Source organism: Gigantopelta aegis, chromosome 3, assembly GCF_016097555.1.
Source record: "Gigantopelta aegis isolate Gae_Host chromosome 3, Gae_host_genome, whole genome shotgun sequence".
Classification (NCBI taxonomy): Eukaryota; Metazoa; Mollusca; class Gastropoda; order Neomphalida; family Peltospiridae; genus Gigantopelta; species Gigantopelta aegis.
Genome location: NC_054701.1, coordinates 67,028,176 through 67,046,765, shown reverse-complemented (window position 1 = coordinate 67,046,765; position 18,590 = coordinate 67,028,176). Strand labels below are relative to the sequence as shown.

General features: G+C 37.5%; 2 protein-coding genes across 3 annotated transcripts in view; both read left to right on the top strand.

Annotated features, from left to right (window-relative positions):
* Positions 1 to 973: 973 nt before the first annotated feature.
* Positions 974 to 12,787, top strand: LOC121368699 (peroxisomal sarcosine oxidase-like). 2 transcript variants are annotated; one of them, XM_041493440.1, is made up of 8 exons: positions 974 to 1,252; positions 2,033 to 2,181; positions 3,177 to 3,390; positions 4,347 to 4,529; positions 7,831 to 7,977; positions 8,372 to 8,521; positions 10,931 to 11,034; positions 11,723 to 11,840. In XM_041493440.1, the coding sequence occupies exons 1-7, from the start codon at positions 1,124 to 1,126 to the stop codon at positions 11,012 to 11,014; spliced, it is 1,056 nt and encodes a 351-aa protein (XP_041349374.1). In that variant the 5' UTR covers positions 974 to 1,123; the 3' UTR covers positions 11,015 to 11,034; positions 11,723 to 11,840. The 2 variants fall into 2 exon arrangements, with proteins under 2 accessions (XP_041349374.1, XP_041349373.1); XM_041493439.1 differs by having other exon boundaries at positions 982 to 1,252; positions 10,931 to 11,006; positions 11,723 to 12,787.
* Positions 12,788 to 15,888: 3,101 nt separating this feature from the next.
* Positions 15,889 to 18,590, top strand: part of LOC121368700 (peroxisomal sarcosine oxidase-like) — an 8,474-nt gene continuing 5,772 nt past the window's right edge. The window contains exons 1-2 of the mRNA XM_041493441.1: positions 15,889 to 16,039; positions 18,108 to 18,256. Coding sequence (XP_041349375.1) covers positions 15,932 to 16,039; positions 18,108 to 18,256 — 257 coding nt within the window. The 5' untranslated portion in view covers positions 15,889 to 15,931. The remainder of the gene's footprint in view (positions 16,040 to 18,107; positions 18,257 to 18,590) is intronic.

Below are 18,590 nucleotides of genomic sequence, written 5' to 3'. Positions count from 1 at the left end.
CTCTAATGACGTCACGCGCATACAATTTGTATGTTGTTGTCATGACATTAGTGTCTCAGACTCTTTATAGTCTCGAGTCTAGACTCTAAAAGTTCTATAAGCACCAGGCCAGATCATATAAAGAAAGTCTTCAAAGTTAACTACCGCTAATTTTCAAATCAACAATCGGTTTCATGCAAACTTCTTCAACAATAATAAACTTACAACTGCATTTTACACGAATCCTAGTTAAAATAACTTCAGGGGGAATGGAGATTGGGTATTACTAAAGGACATTAATGATAACGTAGTACTAATAAAGGCGCGCGTTGACACAAATACACATGTACACACACACACACACACACACACACACACACACACATACACACTTATCTGAAGAAAATTGACAGTATAGGTCAGGACAGACAAGTCTCATAGTTTGTACATATTGTGCTATTTCCAACTCGGGTGTAGGAAGGTGCCAAAAAGTGCGCCCCCTCCTCCCCAAGCGTGACTCATGAGATATGATTGCAAACTTCACACGATGAGATATATGTGACAAAAAACCACATGAAATATCCTCTATATGTATACACGCAGTGAAGTAAAGTCAAACATGAATATGCATGCAGTACTAGAACTATTAGTGTAGGGGTGGGGTGGGGTGGGTGGGTGGGTCGTGACGACAGTAACAGTTGACCTTCATATTACAATTGACAACGTGACACATCCTCATCCCATTCCATGGCTATACCACAGAGTGTTAAAGTTTATTTTGTTTAACGATACTAGTAGAGCACATTGATTTATTAATCATCGGCTAATGGATGTCAAACATTTGGTAATTTTAACATTTAGTCTTAGAAAGGAAACCCGCTACATTTTTCCATTAGTAGCAAGGGATCTTTTATATGCACCATCCCACAGACAGGATAGCACATACCACGACCGTTGATATACCAGTCGTGGTGCACTGGATGGAAGGAGAAATAACCCAATGGGCCCACCGACGGGGATGACTATAACGCCTAGATATCAATATTATAACTGCGTGTATTTGGATCCGTCCATTATGTTATTAATGAATAAAGAACAGAAGATAAGGCTTATGGGACGGCCTGAACAACGATAATAACAGCAGATGACGACTACAACAACAACGATGGATGATGGCGTGTACGACGCGATCGTTGTCGGTGCCGGCGTCGAGGGATCGGCAACAGCCTACCACCTTGCTAAACAACATCAGCGTACACTGCTCATAGAACAGGTACAGTACAGACCTCCGACTGACCCACATAAACAGTTCATTCAACCTAGTGTTTTGCTTGATCTAGCCCTATATATAACATTATATATATAATTACACAGGACACTAGATACACTGTAAAACTGGGACAAACTGGAATTATTTATGCAAACGTTGTATGCAGAAATACAAGTTCGTGTCATTATCATAATAGAATTAGAAATATTTGCATATATCGATACATGTATACGTAGCCTACACATACGTACCTATGCACGCCCCTTTTCATATACTTTTTAAAACCACGTGCACATGATGCAAACACACGCACATATGCGTGTACCTACTTATACATACCACTTACCCAACTATTCACCTATCTGCAGTCCTCCCCCCATCTCTCTAAGGCCACTACACCCTCTTCTCTCTCTCTCTCTCTCTCTCTCTCTCTCTCTCTCTCTCTCTCTCTCTCTCTCTCTCTTTTCATTATTGTTTATCTCTCCATCCCCGTCTCTCTTTCATTGTTTCTGTGTGTGTGTGTGTGTGTGTGTGTGTGTGTGTGTGTGTTTCACTCTATTGTAACCCAAACTTAGTTCACTTCATGTTTTGCATCTACCACAGTTTGACACCCAGTATCCGATGTAGTTTTCGTGCTGGGGTGTCGTTAAACATTCATTCATTCATTCATTCATTCATTCCCAAACTTAGTTTCCATTTTCACTGGTTGAAACTAGGATCTGCGACTGTAATAACCGAGTAATTGAGTTTAACATTCTACCGTGTAATCAATGTGTGTTGTAGTTCCCACTGCCCCACTCCCGGGGCAGCTCGCATGGTCAGACCCGCATTACAAGAAAGGCGCACGCGGATGATTTCTACACCGCCATGATGGCTGATGCCTACCAGATGATGTTCCAGCTGGAGAAAGAGGCCGGAGTCAAGCTATACAGGTAAAACTGGTTTCAAAAACATTACTTTGTTCTGTTAGGAAAACTGAAAGTTTCTTCGTTGGTTTGAAAAACAGTAATTTACAGGCATGGCAGATGCAAATAGAAGGGGGGTGAGTGAGAGAGGGGGGAGGGGGGCACTGAGATCGGGGCGCAAAGCAAAGTTTTTAGGAGTTCCGGGGTATGTTCCCCCGTAAAATGTTAAAAACTAGATGTCCTGAAATGCAGTTTCCTGCATTCTACAAGTAAAATTCAGTTCCGCCTTAAGATTTACTATCAATAATATTTTTTTTTATTCAGATCCGTGCCTGATTTATGCTTTAAAGAGAAAACTGAGCCCAATTTTACAAAACATCGTAAACCTAGTTATGCACGTAAACGTAAATCTACGACTAAACCACATTTCTTATTACTATGAACAATACAACAAGTATAGGTTGAAGTACACATATTTCATTTTATGTTGTCCTTAAAATGCCAAACACCGGTGAACGTATGACCTGTTTAACCACTAATCGCAGACGTAACTTTACGATGTTTTGTGAAATTAGCTCCTGGGTAATTGATCGTTGGTTTCGAAAAGGGAGAGGTGGGTGAGATGGAAATGATTTAACGTGCACGTTCGTAGCAAGTTGCTGCAGGACACGTCTCTCCTGGCGCCGGTTCCAACTTTTCCCAGCTCCTTCACCCAAGACTTGAGGAAAGTTGGGGAGGGAAAAAGAGGGGTCTCGCACATTCAAAACAGCAAACGCAAGGTAGCACAGGCAGTCCCAAAAGGTTTTGGACCCCCATCTCCACCCTCAAACAACCCTTTATGCTTTATTAAGACATTTTGACACCTCATCTTTGATTCTGAAAACAGCAGTTTATGCGTTAAAAAAACAAAAACCCAAGAACCTAGACATCTATTCGTTAATACGAAAACAATAATTTATACTTTCTTAGAAAAACTGTACAACTTTTAGTTTGTTTTGAAAACAGTACTTTATGCTTTATAGGAAAACTGGATGTTTGTATATCGGGCCTGCGGACAGCGACACTCTAAACAATGTTGAGTCATCGTTACAAAAGCACGGATGTGTTCATGAGAAAATATCCTCGTCCGAAATGAAGGCACGCTTTCCTGGCTTCGCCGTTTCAGCTGATATGTGTGCCATACTCGACTCTGAAGGAGGCATTTTAAGAGCCGATAAAATGATTTCTGCATTTCAGGTATAGACTTGTCCAATAATTATTACGACTTCTTTTAAAGTTTTATTTTGGTAAACGTCCATGACAAGTTTATTAAAAGTGAGTTGTTGTAATCGTATAGCTAACGTTTATTTATTTAGGCCTATTTAACGTTAAGAGTTAAAGTTTGTTTTGTTTAACGTCATCACTCTTAGCGAGAAACCCGCAACATTTTTCCATTAGGATCAATGGATATTTTATATGAACATTCCTATAGACAGGATACACCAGTCGTGGGCACTGACCGAGACGGGGGTAGGGGAGATACAATCAGACAATGGATCCACAGAGGTGGCTCGATCCTACGACGTAAGTACCCCAGGCGAGCGCCCTACCAACTGAGCTAGATCCGGCACCTCAGACGACCACTAGATATCGAATGGGCTAGACCCGTCCCCCTGTTGCGTAGAAGTAACAGTGTGTCCTTGTAATCGTTAAAGGGACATTCCTGAGTTTGCTGCAATTTTTAAGATGTTATCGTCTAACAGACTTTTTGATGACTGTAATTACATATCAAATATATTTTTCTACATAAAATATTAGTGGCTGTATATTAACGTGTTTCTGATCGTTCTAATATTTGTACTAGGTTAAATTTCATTTTATTTCCTAAAACAAAATGATTTTTTTCGTACGTACGAATTATTTGAAAACAAAATCCAGTTTGGGCTTCTTACAAGTATTAAGACGACCAGAAACACATTGGATATACAGACACTGATATTCTAAACAAGAAAATATATTTAATATGTAAGTTTAATCGTAGAAATATTTTATTAGTTGGAAACATCTTACAATGGAGCAAATGTCCCTTTAGAAAGTATTTGTTAGTATTAGTCGGAATCAGCCACAATAGCAACAAACTGGTGACAGTCTCTTTAAAATATGCTTGAGTGTCATTAAACCTAGTTTGCCTTTCATTTTTATTTTCTACACAGACCATGTTTATAAGATTCGGCGGCCATCTGCGTGATGGAGAGCCAGTGGAGTCCATCCAGCCAGGCAACATCGTGACCGTGAAGACCTCCAAGGGTTTGTACAAAACTAGGAATGTGGCCATAGCAGCTGGCCCATGGGCGTCGAAACTACTCAAACCGCTTGGCCTCAATCTTCCACTGAAGGTTAGATCTCGGGAGGGTTTTTTTTCTTTTTCTTACAGATGCAGGACTTATTGTTATTTTACGAATTTCACAGCATGCTTGAAGCTTAAAGACATATTGTCACAGACCACTGACCTATTTAATGGACTAACAAAGTATTACCTGAACAAATATAATTTGATTTGTCCCTAAATGTACTTTATTCAGCCATCTTCATAACCACCATACTCCATTTATTAATGGCATTTTGTAAAAATAATTGAATTATGGTAATGGTCCATAATTCAAAAAATAAAATTGCCGAGAGGGATGACATGGATTTCACTCCACCATGGCTCAGTTAAGGTGATGGGATAACTAGATTTGGTTTCCAACAATTAATATCATTTTTATTTATTATCCATTTTTAGAGAAATGAGGTCCTTAAATCTGTGACAGTATGCCTTTAACTGAATACAAGCATGCAAATAAAACAAAAGGTCAGTTATCTAAACGAAATGTTTTATTTAACGACGCACTCAACACATTTTATTTACGGTTATATGACGTCAAACATATGGTTAAGAACCACACAGATATTGAGAGAGGAAACCCGATGTCGCCACTTCATGGGCTACTCTTTTTGATTAGCAGCAATGGATCTTTTATATGCATCATCCCACAGACATGATAATACATACCACGGCCTTTGTTACACCAGTTGTTGACGAGAACGAGAAATAGCTCAATGGGTTCACAGACGGGGATCGATCCTAAGCCAACCACGCATCAAGCGAACGCATTACCACTGGGCTACGTCCCGTCCCAATTATCTAAAGCCGTCATTAATGTTAGATTCATAAATTTAGTACTATTGACAATTTTGTAAGACCAGACGAATATGTTTAAATATATATTTTGTTGGCGTAACCCAAAATAAATAAATAAAACAGTCTGTCAGTATTTAATATGTAATTTTAGTTGCTGAAACGCAGGGCGACCAACCTAATGGAAATATTTTTCCGGAATTTTCTGATATTTTCTTTTTTATGCGCGCGAACGCCCTTTTCAAAACAATAATTTAAAGCGTACGAAAACGTCATTTTCATAAAAGTAATTTTAAACAGTGCAAAAAATGTCATGTCTGACATATATTGGCAAAATTACAATACAAATGAGTATATCATTATTTATATGTGAATTGGAACTTCCTCATAAAAAAAAGACACACATCCCACACCTACACTCACCAAAAATCATCAAGTTCACACAAAACAACCCACCACTTTATTAGCATATATTGTATTACAGTTTAAGACTCCCACCTACGGATTAGCAATAAAGTGACAAACAAACTTGGGACCAATTTTATTTTTATGTAGATACATTGCCCCATATGCACTATTTCATCATAATATAAATCAGTTATTATTATGTATGTAGTGGGGTCGATCTGATTTGTGGCGAACTGGTTTGGGGACGATCGTAGCGTTCTTCTGTTTTCATCCACGGTGGCAAAATTGCATACATCATTCATAGAACCGATGCCTGCCCCGTAGGAACATAATTCTATGATATTTAAAATATCTTTAAAATGAACCCATAAACTATTAGAGTATAAACAAAATTCATATATGGCTTCAGTTTACTCGACAATTTCATTGGTCAGCTGTTGACACTAGACACACTCCCGCGGCCTTGGTAATGGCACAAAACTAGACAAAACAGAGCTCGGGTTGAAATGAGTGATAAAGATATTTAATTCTAAGAATAACCGGCCTCGGTGGCGTCGTGGTTAGGCCATCGGTCTACAGGCTGGTAGGTACTGGGTTCGGATCCCAGTCGAGGCATGGGATTTTTAATCCAGATACCGACTCCAAACCGCAAGGCTCAATGGGTAGGTGTAACCTACTTGCACCGACCAGTGATCCATAACTGGTTCAACAAAGGCCATGGTCTGTGCTATCCTGCCTGTGGGAAGCGCAAATAAAAGATCCCTTGCTGCCTGTCGTAAAAGAGTAGCCTATGTGGCGACAGCGGGTTTCCTCTAAAAACAGTATCAGAATGACCATATGTTTGACGTCCAATAGCCGATGATAAGATAAAAAATCAATGTGCTCTAGTGGCGTCGTTATATAAAACAAACTTTGTAATAAGAATTAGTTGGTTATAAACAAAAAATTCAAGTGAATTTGAAAAAAAATCCGGTATTTAGCATCAATTCCGGAATTCCGAATACGTGATGAAAATTCCGGATTTTTCGTAAAATTCCGGAAAATTGGTCTGCCTGAAAACGGCTGTTAGTCGGAACATTATTACAATGGCTGCAGTTAATTTAACTCGGGTCAATCCCTTCAATTTCGAAGATAATTAATTGTTCGTTGTTAATGTGATAAAATAGCTTTCATTTTTAATTCTATTTGGTTAATCTACTGTAACACACTTAGATCACGTTTTTATCAAATGGAGTGAAAAAGCAGGTTTTATATCGATAAATACCATGGGAATCCCCATGTCCCAATTGCTTGAAATAATTTTGAAAGTTAGTATTCAATATGAAATGCCTACGTCACGACAAATTTCACAGAGTTACATGTTCTGTCCTGGTTGTATCCCCTCTAACACTTACTTGTCTGAACTTTATTGTTACTGCTATTCACGAACTGTGAAGAAAAATCTCACACAAATCGGATGTTGATTGCGCGAATATAAACTCGGTATACATTTAGATTCCCTCGTTGATCGTGTCAGGAACGATGTTCACATGCAAAAGACCCCCAAACAGTAGCTTTCATTTTTAATTCTAGAACAGTAGGGCCTCCACGAGTCCCAACATATTGGACTCGAGTACTCGAGGGTCAAACTCGACCCGGACCCGAGTACCCGACACTTACACGAGATGATGATGAGATTAAGGAATAAAGTAAAACAGCAGTATGCATCTTAATTCCAGCGCTGAACATGGTTGCCAAATCATGCCATTGTATTGTATTTAGAAACCGGTTGATATGTTCGGTGTTGTGACGGACGGACGGCCAGTTTAAAAAGAGAAACTAGTCCATTGTATTGTAGTTGATCATTGTATTCCACCTTGTACGGGTACTCGAGTATTGTAAGACTCGACCCGTGCCCGAGTACTCGAGTACTCGTGGAGACCCTACAGTTCAGAAATATTTTGAGAGACAGTCAAAACTAATTCGTTAACATGACAAGCAAAGTTCAGTCTATCACTTCTAAAAGCGAATTTGAATCATAAATCGTAATTTAATTACTAACGAGAAATCCTGCTTCAGAATGTTTGGTAGCCATCATCAATGACTGTGACTTACTTTACACATTCCAGTGCAAGAAAATACTCGTCATGTACTGGAAGGAGAGAACTCGTGGATCCTATTCTGTAGACAGAAACTTTCCAGTCTTTATCCATAAAATGAAACATCCGACTGCTATATATGGTCTGCCAAGCGACGAGTACCCTGGGCTTGTTAAAGTTAGTAACAAATCTCTCTCTCTCTCTCTCTCTCTCTCTCTCTCTCTCTCTCTCTCTCTCTCTCTCTCTCTCTCTCTCTCTCTCTCTCTCTCATCTGTTAGCAATTTATAAATAAACTTATTCTATTTGTCATATTGGCCTTATATTGTAATTTAATTTAATTTTGATACTTATTGGTAATCAATTTGTTTTGTACTCAACTTTCTTTGACACTATAAATTGTTTAGTGTAATCGCATGGCTATGCCAAATATTCTAAGTGTGCTTCTATTAAATAGTATTATATAGTGATATAATTTAAAGTATTTTATGAAAGTACATTCAGCATTGTATTTGGGGCAATGTGGACTCTCTGTGATGCTGATAATATTCGTGTCTTGTGTGTTTACTGTTAGGTGTGTCTGCACCATGGTCCTGAGATTGACCCTGACCTCCGGGATGAGGTTGACGTCACGTGGGTGAAGGATACAGTAAGAGAGTACGTGACGAAACACATGCCCGGGCTAGAATCCGTGCCGTCTGTCGTAGAGAGTTGTATCTACACGGTGAGCAGAGCCGACCATACACACATTTAGAAAAAACATAGCGGATCAGACATCCTAAAGTCTTCTAAGCTGATCTAGTTTAAGACACCTCCTTAACCCTTGCTCAAACCTCGACGTGAACATAGTCGAGGGGAATATTAATTGCATCCCTAACTTAGATTGTGGGGAAACCATTAAGATATTACTATATTGGTACCATATAAATTCACATGTTAAGGGAAGCTAAAATCACTCTCCTTGATCAAGTGTAGGGGATCTTGTGGGGAGTGAGAGTGACAGCTCGCCTTAAACGGTGAGCACTGCTTGTTTGAAGCACCATGCCTTCAGTAGTATTAAATAAGCTGAAGCTCAACTGTAACTAGTTCAAGGCTCCCCAATCCCCATCTTCAGCCACAGGTCTCCATCCACACTGAATATGCTAAAACCTTGTTGTACGTCACTATATCTAGTTTGAGGATCCCCAGTTCCTAACTTGAGTTATAGTTCCTTTATCAGTAATCAATCTCCAAAGTTTCTGTTATACATAAATATAACTAAAAAAGTACTGTCGGAAATAGAATAAAAATGATTTTCTTCGAATATTTCTTTCATATTAAACTGACAAGTAAATATTTTGTAAATACCCATTCAATAATACTCTACCTAATTTAGCATTTACTTGTTTGGGCTCTCATTGATGTACAAGATAGTGTTTACTCTTGAAATTAACTAAAGATATCAGTAAACAGGTGATTTGTTACCTTTATTGGAACAGACTATAACACATTTTGATCGATATGTGTCAATTTCATTACCCTTAACAAACTTTTAATTTAAAACTGCAAGTTAACTAATTATTTTGAATTGCAGCATAAATTATTAATTATGACAAGCATATTTATTTAATATAAAATTCTTGCAACAATTTAAATGTGCTATATCATAGTTATGTGCGAGCTGTGATAAAGATTCTCCATTAAAAATGTATTTTCTACCAGTAGATAAATTATTTCCTATAATCATTTATGGGCATATTGTTAAAGGTGTCTTCTTTAAATATTAAATCAAAATTTTATATATATAAAAAAATGATTTGCAATAGCTGTCATTGTGCAACATTGAGATAGCACCTTTAATACCGGAAAATGGATCACTCATAATGGTTTTTGACAGTTTTGCTAAAAAGTTACTTATAAATGACTACAAATATTTTGTTTTGGAGAGGGATAGGGGTAAACCATCATCAGAAACAGTCCCTCGCATATTGTAACAGCAATGAAATTGACACGTTGACCAAAATGTGTTATAGTCTGTTCCAATAAAGAGCACAAATCACTTGTTTACTGACATTTTTCTTTTAATTTCAAGAGTAAACACCACCTTGAACATCAATGAGCGCCCAAACGAGTAAATGCTAAATTAGGTAGACTATCATTAAATAGATATTTACAAAATATTTACTTGTCAGTTTAATATGTAAGAAATAATCGACGAAAATCATTTTTATTCTATTTCCGACAGTACTTTTTTTTAATAGTTTAATCCTTAGTTCTGAATGTCCAAAGACCCTGATACATTAAAGTATACCTAGTTTAAGTCTCCCCCCCCCCCCCCCAATACTTAGCTTGAGACATAGTTCTCCATCTATACTGAATCTCCAAATACCGTTATCTTTAACTATATCTAAACTGACCTCGGTGGACCCATTCAACTGATTGGGGGTTTTTCTCGTTCCAACCAATGCACCACAACTGGACAAAGGCCGTGGTATGTGCTTTCCTGTCTGTGGGAAAATGCATAATATAAAAGATTCCTTGCTGCATTAGGAAAAATGTAGCGGGTTTTCCCTTGTGAATACGAGTCAGAATAACCATATGTTTGACATCCAATAGCCGATGATTTATTGATCAATGTGCTCCAGTGGTGTCGTTAAACAACAAAAAACAACAACAACAACAACAACAACAAAAAACACCCAATATCAGCACTGAGGCTCACCCAAACATAGGCCGAGACATTTCTCAAATTCTAGGTTAAGGCATGCCTTCTATTCCTAAATTGAGACGCCTTTTCTAACTATCTGTAGGCACCTTTCTCTCACCCACACTAAACATATGCTGGGATGCTAAGATATACTTATACTATATTTAAGTTACATATTAATGTGAAAGATCAATGCATAGTAGTGCCAATATTTACTGTCAACGGTATTATGTATTCTTGAAATAAAAATAAACATTTCAACCTTTTTGTTTAGTCATGGTCTCCTTCGTCTCTCGACCACCAATGAATGAGACTTCAATAGTATACAAATATTAGTTTCTCTCAAATCAAATTCGAATCTTGTTATTGAAGATTTCATTTCTGTTGTTGTTGTTGTTGTTGTTGTTGTTGTTAAGATAGATGTTATATATTTTTTCAATATTTTAGAACACACCAGACTCTCATTTTATTCTTGATCGACATCCAAGGTGGAGTAACATATTGATAGCTGCTGGATTTTCAGGTTTGTGAAAACCAGTTTCTCACGAATGGTAATGACGATATCTAGCTATAAACCGAGATACTTAAAACAATATTTGTGTGTGTATATATATATATATATATATATATATATATATATATATATATATATATATATATTTGTATATAAATGAGTTTTAAATCATTCGCATTAAACTTAATGATCTATGTTTATATTTTTCTATGCAAAATTCATTGGCTGCAAAGAGTTCCTTCTTTCATTTCATTTCAATTTATTTTCGTGTTTATATCCAATTAAGGTTCATGCACGCAGTCCTGGGCACACACCTCAGCTATCTGGGCTGTCTGTCCAGGACAGTTGGTTAGTTGTTAGTGAGAGAGAAGCGCGTGTAGTGGCCTTACACCTACCCATTGAGTCATTACAACTCGTTCAGGTGGGAGCCGGTACCGGGCTGCGAACCCTGTACCTACCAGCCTTATGTTCGATGGCTTAACCACGACGCCACCGAGGCCGGTGAGTTCCTTCTACCATACTGTAGACGGCCCAAAATTATATAAATATATTATTGGATGAGGAAATTAATATGGGTTTTAAATACTACCCAACACATTAAAAACTATCTTCTTTATGTTTTTTTTTAACAAACCTCTCGAATTTGTTTTCTCAGGACACAAAGAAGCACGACGCCACCTCAGACAGAACTAACAACAACATGTATATTTTTTCTGATGTTACAGGGTCTGGCTTCAAGATCTCTCCAGTTGTGGGCAAGGCAGTCTGTGAGCTCATTATGAAAACGACACCATCTTACGATTTGAGTTACTTCAGGATAAACCGATTTGCACCCACTTCCAGAATGTAGACAGCAAACAACAAGGCCAAAGAAAATAAATTTCTGGTCTCTTGTCTGCCCGCGTGTAGATTTTGACCCTCGTACGTCAAAAACATTTAGGTGGTTTTTTTTAGTTCCCCCCCGCCCCCTATGGTATGACGTCATTTTTTCCGGGCTTTTCTTGCAAGAAAATAAAACCACATTTGGAGTCAAAATGGTCTATATGATGGCTTGGACCATCAGCTCTCTTTAATTGCTCTCTATAATTGCTCTCGAAAACAGGTCCTGTTGTTCTGAATAAGTAGAATGGCTTGTTTTTAAAATATTTGCGGCCTAAGTCGAAGTAGGCCTATTAAAGTAGCTTGGCTATATGGAAAATGTATAGGAAAATATTTAGGGTATCATAGCAAGGGAGGGGGCAACATTCTTTTGTATATAATATATTTCCTTCCACTGGTTATCCGTGACTATTTAAATGTAGTTTAAATTTACAGCTGTGTAATATAGGTCGCCATGTATATTGTATGTATATAGAAGAGGGCCTCGTAAGTTGTCAAAGTTATGCCCGATTATTTTGTTCTTTGTACAATAAAATATGTTTTCAATCAAAAATCAATCAATCAATCAAAAGCAGAATCGAAGCAACCGTAAACGACATTTAGGGGTCCCCCAGTGATATGAGGTGAAATACCAAGGGAACTTTGGGGGAGGTTTGGAGGGGGATAGTAAAAAAAAGAGAAAATTAATCTATAATAAAATTATAACTATCGCAAAATTTAGGGGCGGCGGGTTCCTGCTCCCACCCTAGATCCGCCTCTGGGCCCACCTGCTGTGTACAAGTGTGTATGTCAAATCCGCATGTGAAAATCGCTGGCACAAGCTACTGTATATTATGTAATCAGTTTTATATTTGATGTTTAATTATGTTTTATTAATCACTAATCTGAAATAAAAAATATATTATTATTAATATTATTATTATTATTACTACTACTACTACTACTACTACTACTACTACTACTACTACTACTACTACTACTATTATTATTACATTACTTATTCATTAATGGATAGAATGTTGTCTTGTCTTTATTTCCATTGGTTAAATCTCCCAGGACAATATCAGTTTTGATCGGACCGGTGAGACCGTCTGAGGGCAATATCATTGTTTTCGGAAGGTCATGTGACTGGTTTTTGACCAGTAAGAATACAGATATATTTTCATTATGTAATAAACAGTCGTATCACTGCACAATACAAAATTCAAAAGGACGTTTTATTTCCGATCGTATCGAACACTTTGATATCTCATTTATTGATCACACACCAGGTAAAAAGACTGATTTAGATATTGTTTAAACAGTCCATTGAAGTAAATCCATATATTATATTCCAGTCTCCAGCGTGCATTGCATAATGGTGGTGATGGACACTGATTGGGGACGAGATAAACCCTAGCTGTTCACGGTGTTGAAATTCAGATATTTCTAAACAAGAATATTATAGAAATTTTATGTGTAATCAGGTGTATAGTATTATATCACTTAACAATCAGAAATTAAATATATTGGACAAGACGAAAGGATTTGCCTTCATCTTGTGATATCGCCTACCCGCAGCAATGGATTGTATATTATATTTATTTATCCTCCAATCAATATACATTATATAGTAGCTAGATATGACTAGATTAATTTCTATATTATCTGTCACTGATTAAAAAAAAAAAGATTTCTGGAACGGAACTACTTTTACACTAGTAATAATTGTGATCAGCTACGGAGTTCTGCTGTATTGTTAAATGGACATTCCTGAGTTTGCTGCAATTGTTACGATGTTATCGACTAAAAGAGACTTTTTAACGATTGTAATTACATATCAAATATATTTTTTCTGCATAAAATATTACGTGTTTCTGATTGTTTTAATATTTGTACTAGGTTAAATTTCATTTTATTTCCTAAAATATTTTTTTTCGTACGTACTAAATTATTTGAAAACTAAATCCATTTTGGGCTTCTTACAAATATTAAGACGACCAGAAACACATTGAATATACAGACACTGATATTCTAAACAAGAAAATATATTTAACATGTAAGTTTATTCCTAGAAATATTTTATTAGTCGGAAACATCTTACAATGCAGTAAACTCAGGAATGTCCCTTTAAGAGAAACATCTTACAATGCAGTAAACTCAGAAATGTCTCTTTAAGAGAAACATCTCACAATGCAGTAAACTCAGGAATGTCCCTTTAAGAGAAACATCTCACAATGCAGTAAACTCGGGAATGTCCCTTTAAGAGAAACATCTCACAATGCAGTAAACTCGGGAATGTCCCTTTAAATGTAACTTATTTTATTTGCAGTTGAAGGTTTAGATTTTAAAAAACGTTTGGAAGACAATCTTTATTTTAAAAATAAGAAATAAATTGTTGTTATTTAAGAACTATTTGTTTTGAATTTTTGTATCTAATATTGTAGACGATAAGGCATTCAACACGTGTATATAACCGTAAATAAAATGTGTTGAGTCGTTAAATAAAACATTTCCTTCCTTCAACACGTGTATGCCTACATCTCTTAAAGGGACATTCCTGAGTTTGCTGCAATTGTTAAGGTGTTATCGATTAACAGAGATTTTTTAACGGCTGTATATTAAACGTGTTTCTGATCGTTCTAATATTAGTATTAGCGTAAATTTCATTTTATTTCCTAAAATATGTTTTTTCATACGTACGAAATTATTTGAAGACAAAATCAAGTTTGGGCTTCTTACAAATATTAAGACGATCAGAAAGACATTGAATATACAGACACTGATATTGTAAACAAGAAAATATATTTAATATGTAAGTTTAATCGTAGAAATATTTTATTAGTCGGAAAAATCTTACAATGCAGCAAACTCGGGAATGTCCCTTTAAAAACACACACACAAAAACCCCGGTAAAGTTGTGAATTAAAATGTTTAATTTGATTAAGTTTTAAAAATTATATAAGATTTTAGGATAAATAGAACAACTGGTTACTGTCTTTAATATCTGTTTTGTCCTGCTCGGTTCGATTTGCGATTACCGCTCGGTGGAGCCTCGCGGCATCAAATATTAGTGACTGTATAGTAAACGTGTTTCTGATCGATCTAATATTTGTACTAGGTTAAATTTCATTTTATTTCCAAAAATATAATTGTTTCGTACGTACGAAATTATTTGAAGACAAAATCCAGTTTGGGCTTGTTACAAATATTAAGACGACCAGAAACACATTGAATATACGGAATGAATGAATGTTTAACGACACCCCAGCACGAAAAATACATCGGCTATTGGGTGTCAAACTATGGTAATGCAAATAAATAAAGTGATGATCAACATCAATATAAAAATTCAAGACTTAAACAAAAACAGTGTAAAGAACTGTGCAAAAACACAAATATCACAGAATTTTACGGATACCGAATTTTACTCAAAACTTCAATTTTGTGCTGTATTGGCCATTCTCAAAGAGAATGTTACACCCCTGCACCACGGTGAGGTTACAGCACACGCAGGGGACATTGAATATACAGACACTAATATTCTAAATAAGAAAATACATTTAATATGTAAGTTTAATCGTAGAAATATTTTATTAGTCGGAAACATCTTACAATACAGCAAACTGAGGAATGTCCCTTTAATATACAGTATTATCATTGCGCGGAACACTACGTAGGCACGGCGGAAGCAAATAGACACTGGGGGGGGGGGGGGGGGGGGGGGGGGGGAGGGGGCTGACAGACCGAGGACGCAAAGCAAAGTTTCTAGGGGGTTCGGGGGTATGTTAGCCTAGATGTTCTGAAAACTAGATGTTCTGAAATGTAATTTCCTGCATTCTACAAGTACAGGTCATCTCTGCGTTAAGATTTACTACCAATAATATTTTTGATTCAGAATTATTGGGGTGCCCAGCTCCCTTCCCCCTCCCGCTGCTCCGCCGTGCCTGCTACGTATGTTTTGACCTTAGATAAACCCTTTTAGTAAGCAATGATCCGCCCATTGTTAAAGATTTGAGAAGATAAGGTTTATCGGTTGGTCTGAACAACGACAACAACAGTAGACAACGACGACGATGGATGATGACGTGTACGACGCGATCGTTGTCGGTGCCGGCGTCGAGGGATCGGCAACAGCCTACCACCTTGCTAAACAACATCAGCGTACACTGCTCATAGAACAGGTACAGTACAGACCTCCGACTGACCCACATAAACAGTTCATTGTTTTGCTGGATCTAGCCCTATATATAACATTATCATACAACCATGTTTTCTGTTGACCTTGTAACTCATATTATGAGGGCGAAACGTAGCCCAGTGGGAAAACGCTCGCTTGATGCGTGGTCGGTCTAGAATCGTTCCCCGTCGGTGGACCTATTGGACTATTTCTCGCTCTAGCCAGAGCACCACGACTGGTATATCAAAGCCGTGGCATGTGCTATCCTGTCTGTGGGGTGGTGCATATAAAAGATTCCTTGCTACTAATGGAAAAAACGTAGAGGGTTTCATCTCTGTGACTGTGTCAAAATGACCATATGTTTGACATCCAATAGCCTTTGATTAATAAATCAATGTGCTCTAGTGGTGTCGTTAAACAAAACAATTTATTTTATTTTTTGATAACTCCTACCTGTTAATTCGAAGTGTTATCATGTCACTAGGAAATGAGTTGTGCGCATGACGAATGTTTGCTCAATCGTTTTCTCATTTTCAAACATCCATTTACAGCAATAATTGTTGAACTGCATAAATAAATATATATAACATTAAATTTTACACTTCCTGTAACATCACATTACCTTCTATTTTCCAATTCTCCATTATTCGCTCCCATTCGGAACTAGCAAGCGTTTTTAATTAAGTAAAACGTTGTAAGAACTGCTTAATGTAACAGCTTTATAAATACCCTGGACCGAGTTTACAATTTCAATTTAACTTATTTTCCTGCTATGTCCAATTAAGGTTCAAACACGCTGTTCTGGGCACACACACACATCAGCAATCTGGGCTGCCTGTCCAGGACAGTGGATTAGTTGTTAGTGGTAAGTGAGAGAGAAGAGGGTGTAATGGTCTTACAGCTACCCACCGAGTCGTTAAAACTCGCCCCGGGTGGGAGCCGGTACCAAGCTGCGAACCCTGTACCTACCAACCGTATGTCATATGGCTTAACCACGATACCACCGAGGCCGGTCCGAGTTTATAAGTTACATAACCACATAATGTTCAGGAAAAAAACCAGTCTTCGTAAATTCGGTCCAAGGTGTCATAATCGAAAATAGTTATGCACTATCAAATAACAGGAATCTGATATGTAATTTAATTGATTAAAAAAAGGCTATACAAAGCTGAACATTCAACACTTCTTAAAGTGAGAGACCTAGGGCCGGTTTATCCTAGTAGCTCATGTAGCACATGCTACGGAACCCGCGCTTCAGGGGGCCCCGCGGTGACGTGCACATTTATTTTTCCCAGGTAATTTTTCCCCTCTCCCCGAGCAATCTAATTAAAATTAGCTCCACTATTACACGTGGATCTAATAGCAGCCCGTTGGAGCTCATGTCCAGTTGACCTTTCATTCGACCAATCAAAACCTTACTTGCAAAATCATGCCAGTGATTTGAAAAGAATTTGAAAACATTCGGAATTATGCCGAGGGTATACGAAATGATTCGGGTGAATTACGAAGTATGCTGAAAACTAATTGCAGTATAAAATTGTATATGAAATTCGTTTGAAGACGAAAAAACATCCGTGATGGTATAGCCATAAAATCTGTTTATACTAGTATACAATCCAAAGTTTATTACTTCACTTTCCCCCACTTTTTTCAATGTTGCAATAGACCAACAAGTTCGCCTATTGCATAAATAGTCTCGCCCGATATTTTTTGAATTGTATGCTCCCGAATAACGCTATAATAGGCGAAGTGTAATTGGTCGATATTTAAATTGTTATTTATGGATGAAATGTCACCTGGACATGGCAGTCCATGCAATGCTGTTAGATCTACTGGCTAGACCCAGTAGAGCTAATTTTAATCAGATTGCTCCCCGAGGGGGTTGCAAAATATATATCCTGGGAAGGAGGCCCCACTGTTATTTGTGTTACAGGCCCCGCGGATCTTTAAACTGGCTCCGAACAGACCCTGATTTTTTAAACACTACCGTGTATTGTACAGTATTACAGTCATTTTGGATAACTGAAAGAGTCATTGAATTTAACATGTTATGCAATCAATGTGTGTTGTAGTTTCCACTGCCCCACTCCCGGGGCAGCTCACATGGTCAGACCCGCGTTACAAGAAAGGCTTACGAGGATGATTTCTACACCGCCATGATGGCTGATGCCTACCAGATGATGTTCCAGCTGGAGAAAGAGGCCGGAGTCAAGCTATATAGGTAAAACTGATGGTAGTAAAAAACCTATACACTGGTTTAAGAAACATTACTGAAAATCTGTTCCTTGGTTTGGCAAACAGTAATTTATGCTTTACTGATAAAACTGGGCCCCATTTCCAGCTCCTACGCCCAAGACTTGAGGAAAGTTGGGGAACGCATAAGAGGGGTCTCGCACATTCAAAACGGCAAGCGCAAGGTAGCACAAGCAGCACGAAAAGATTTCGGGAAATATCCACCCTCCCCCCAAAAAAAAAACGCCCACCCCAAACAAAACAAACCCCAACCCTTATGCTTTATTAGGAAATTTTGATACCTGTTCCTTGGTTTATGCTTT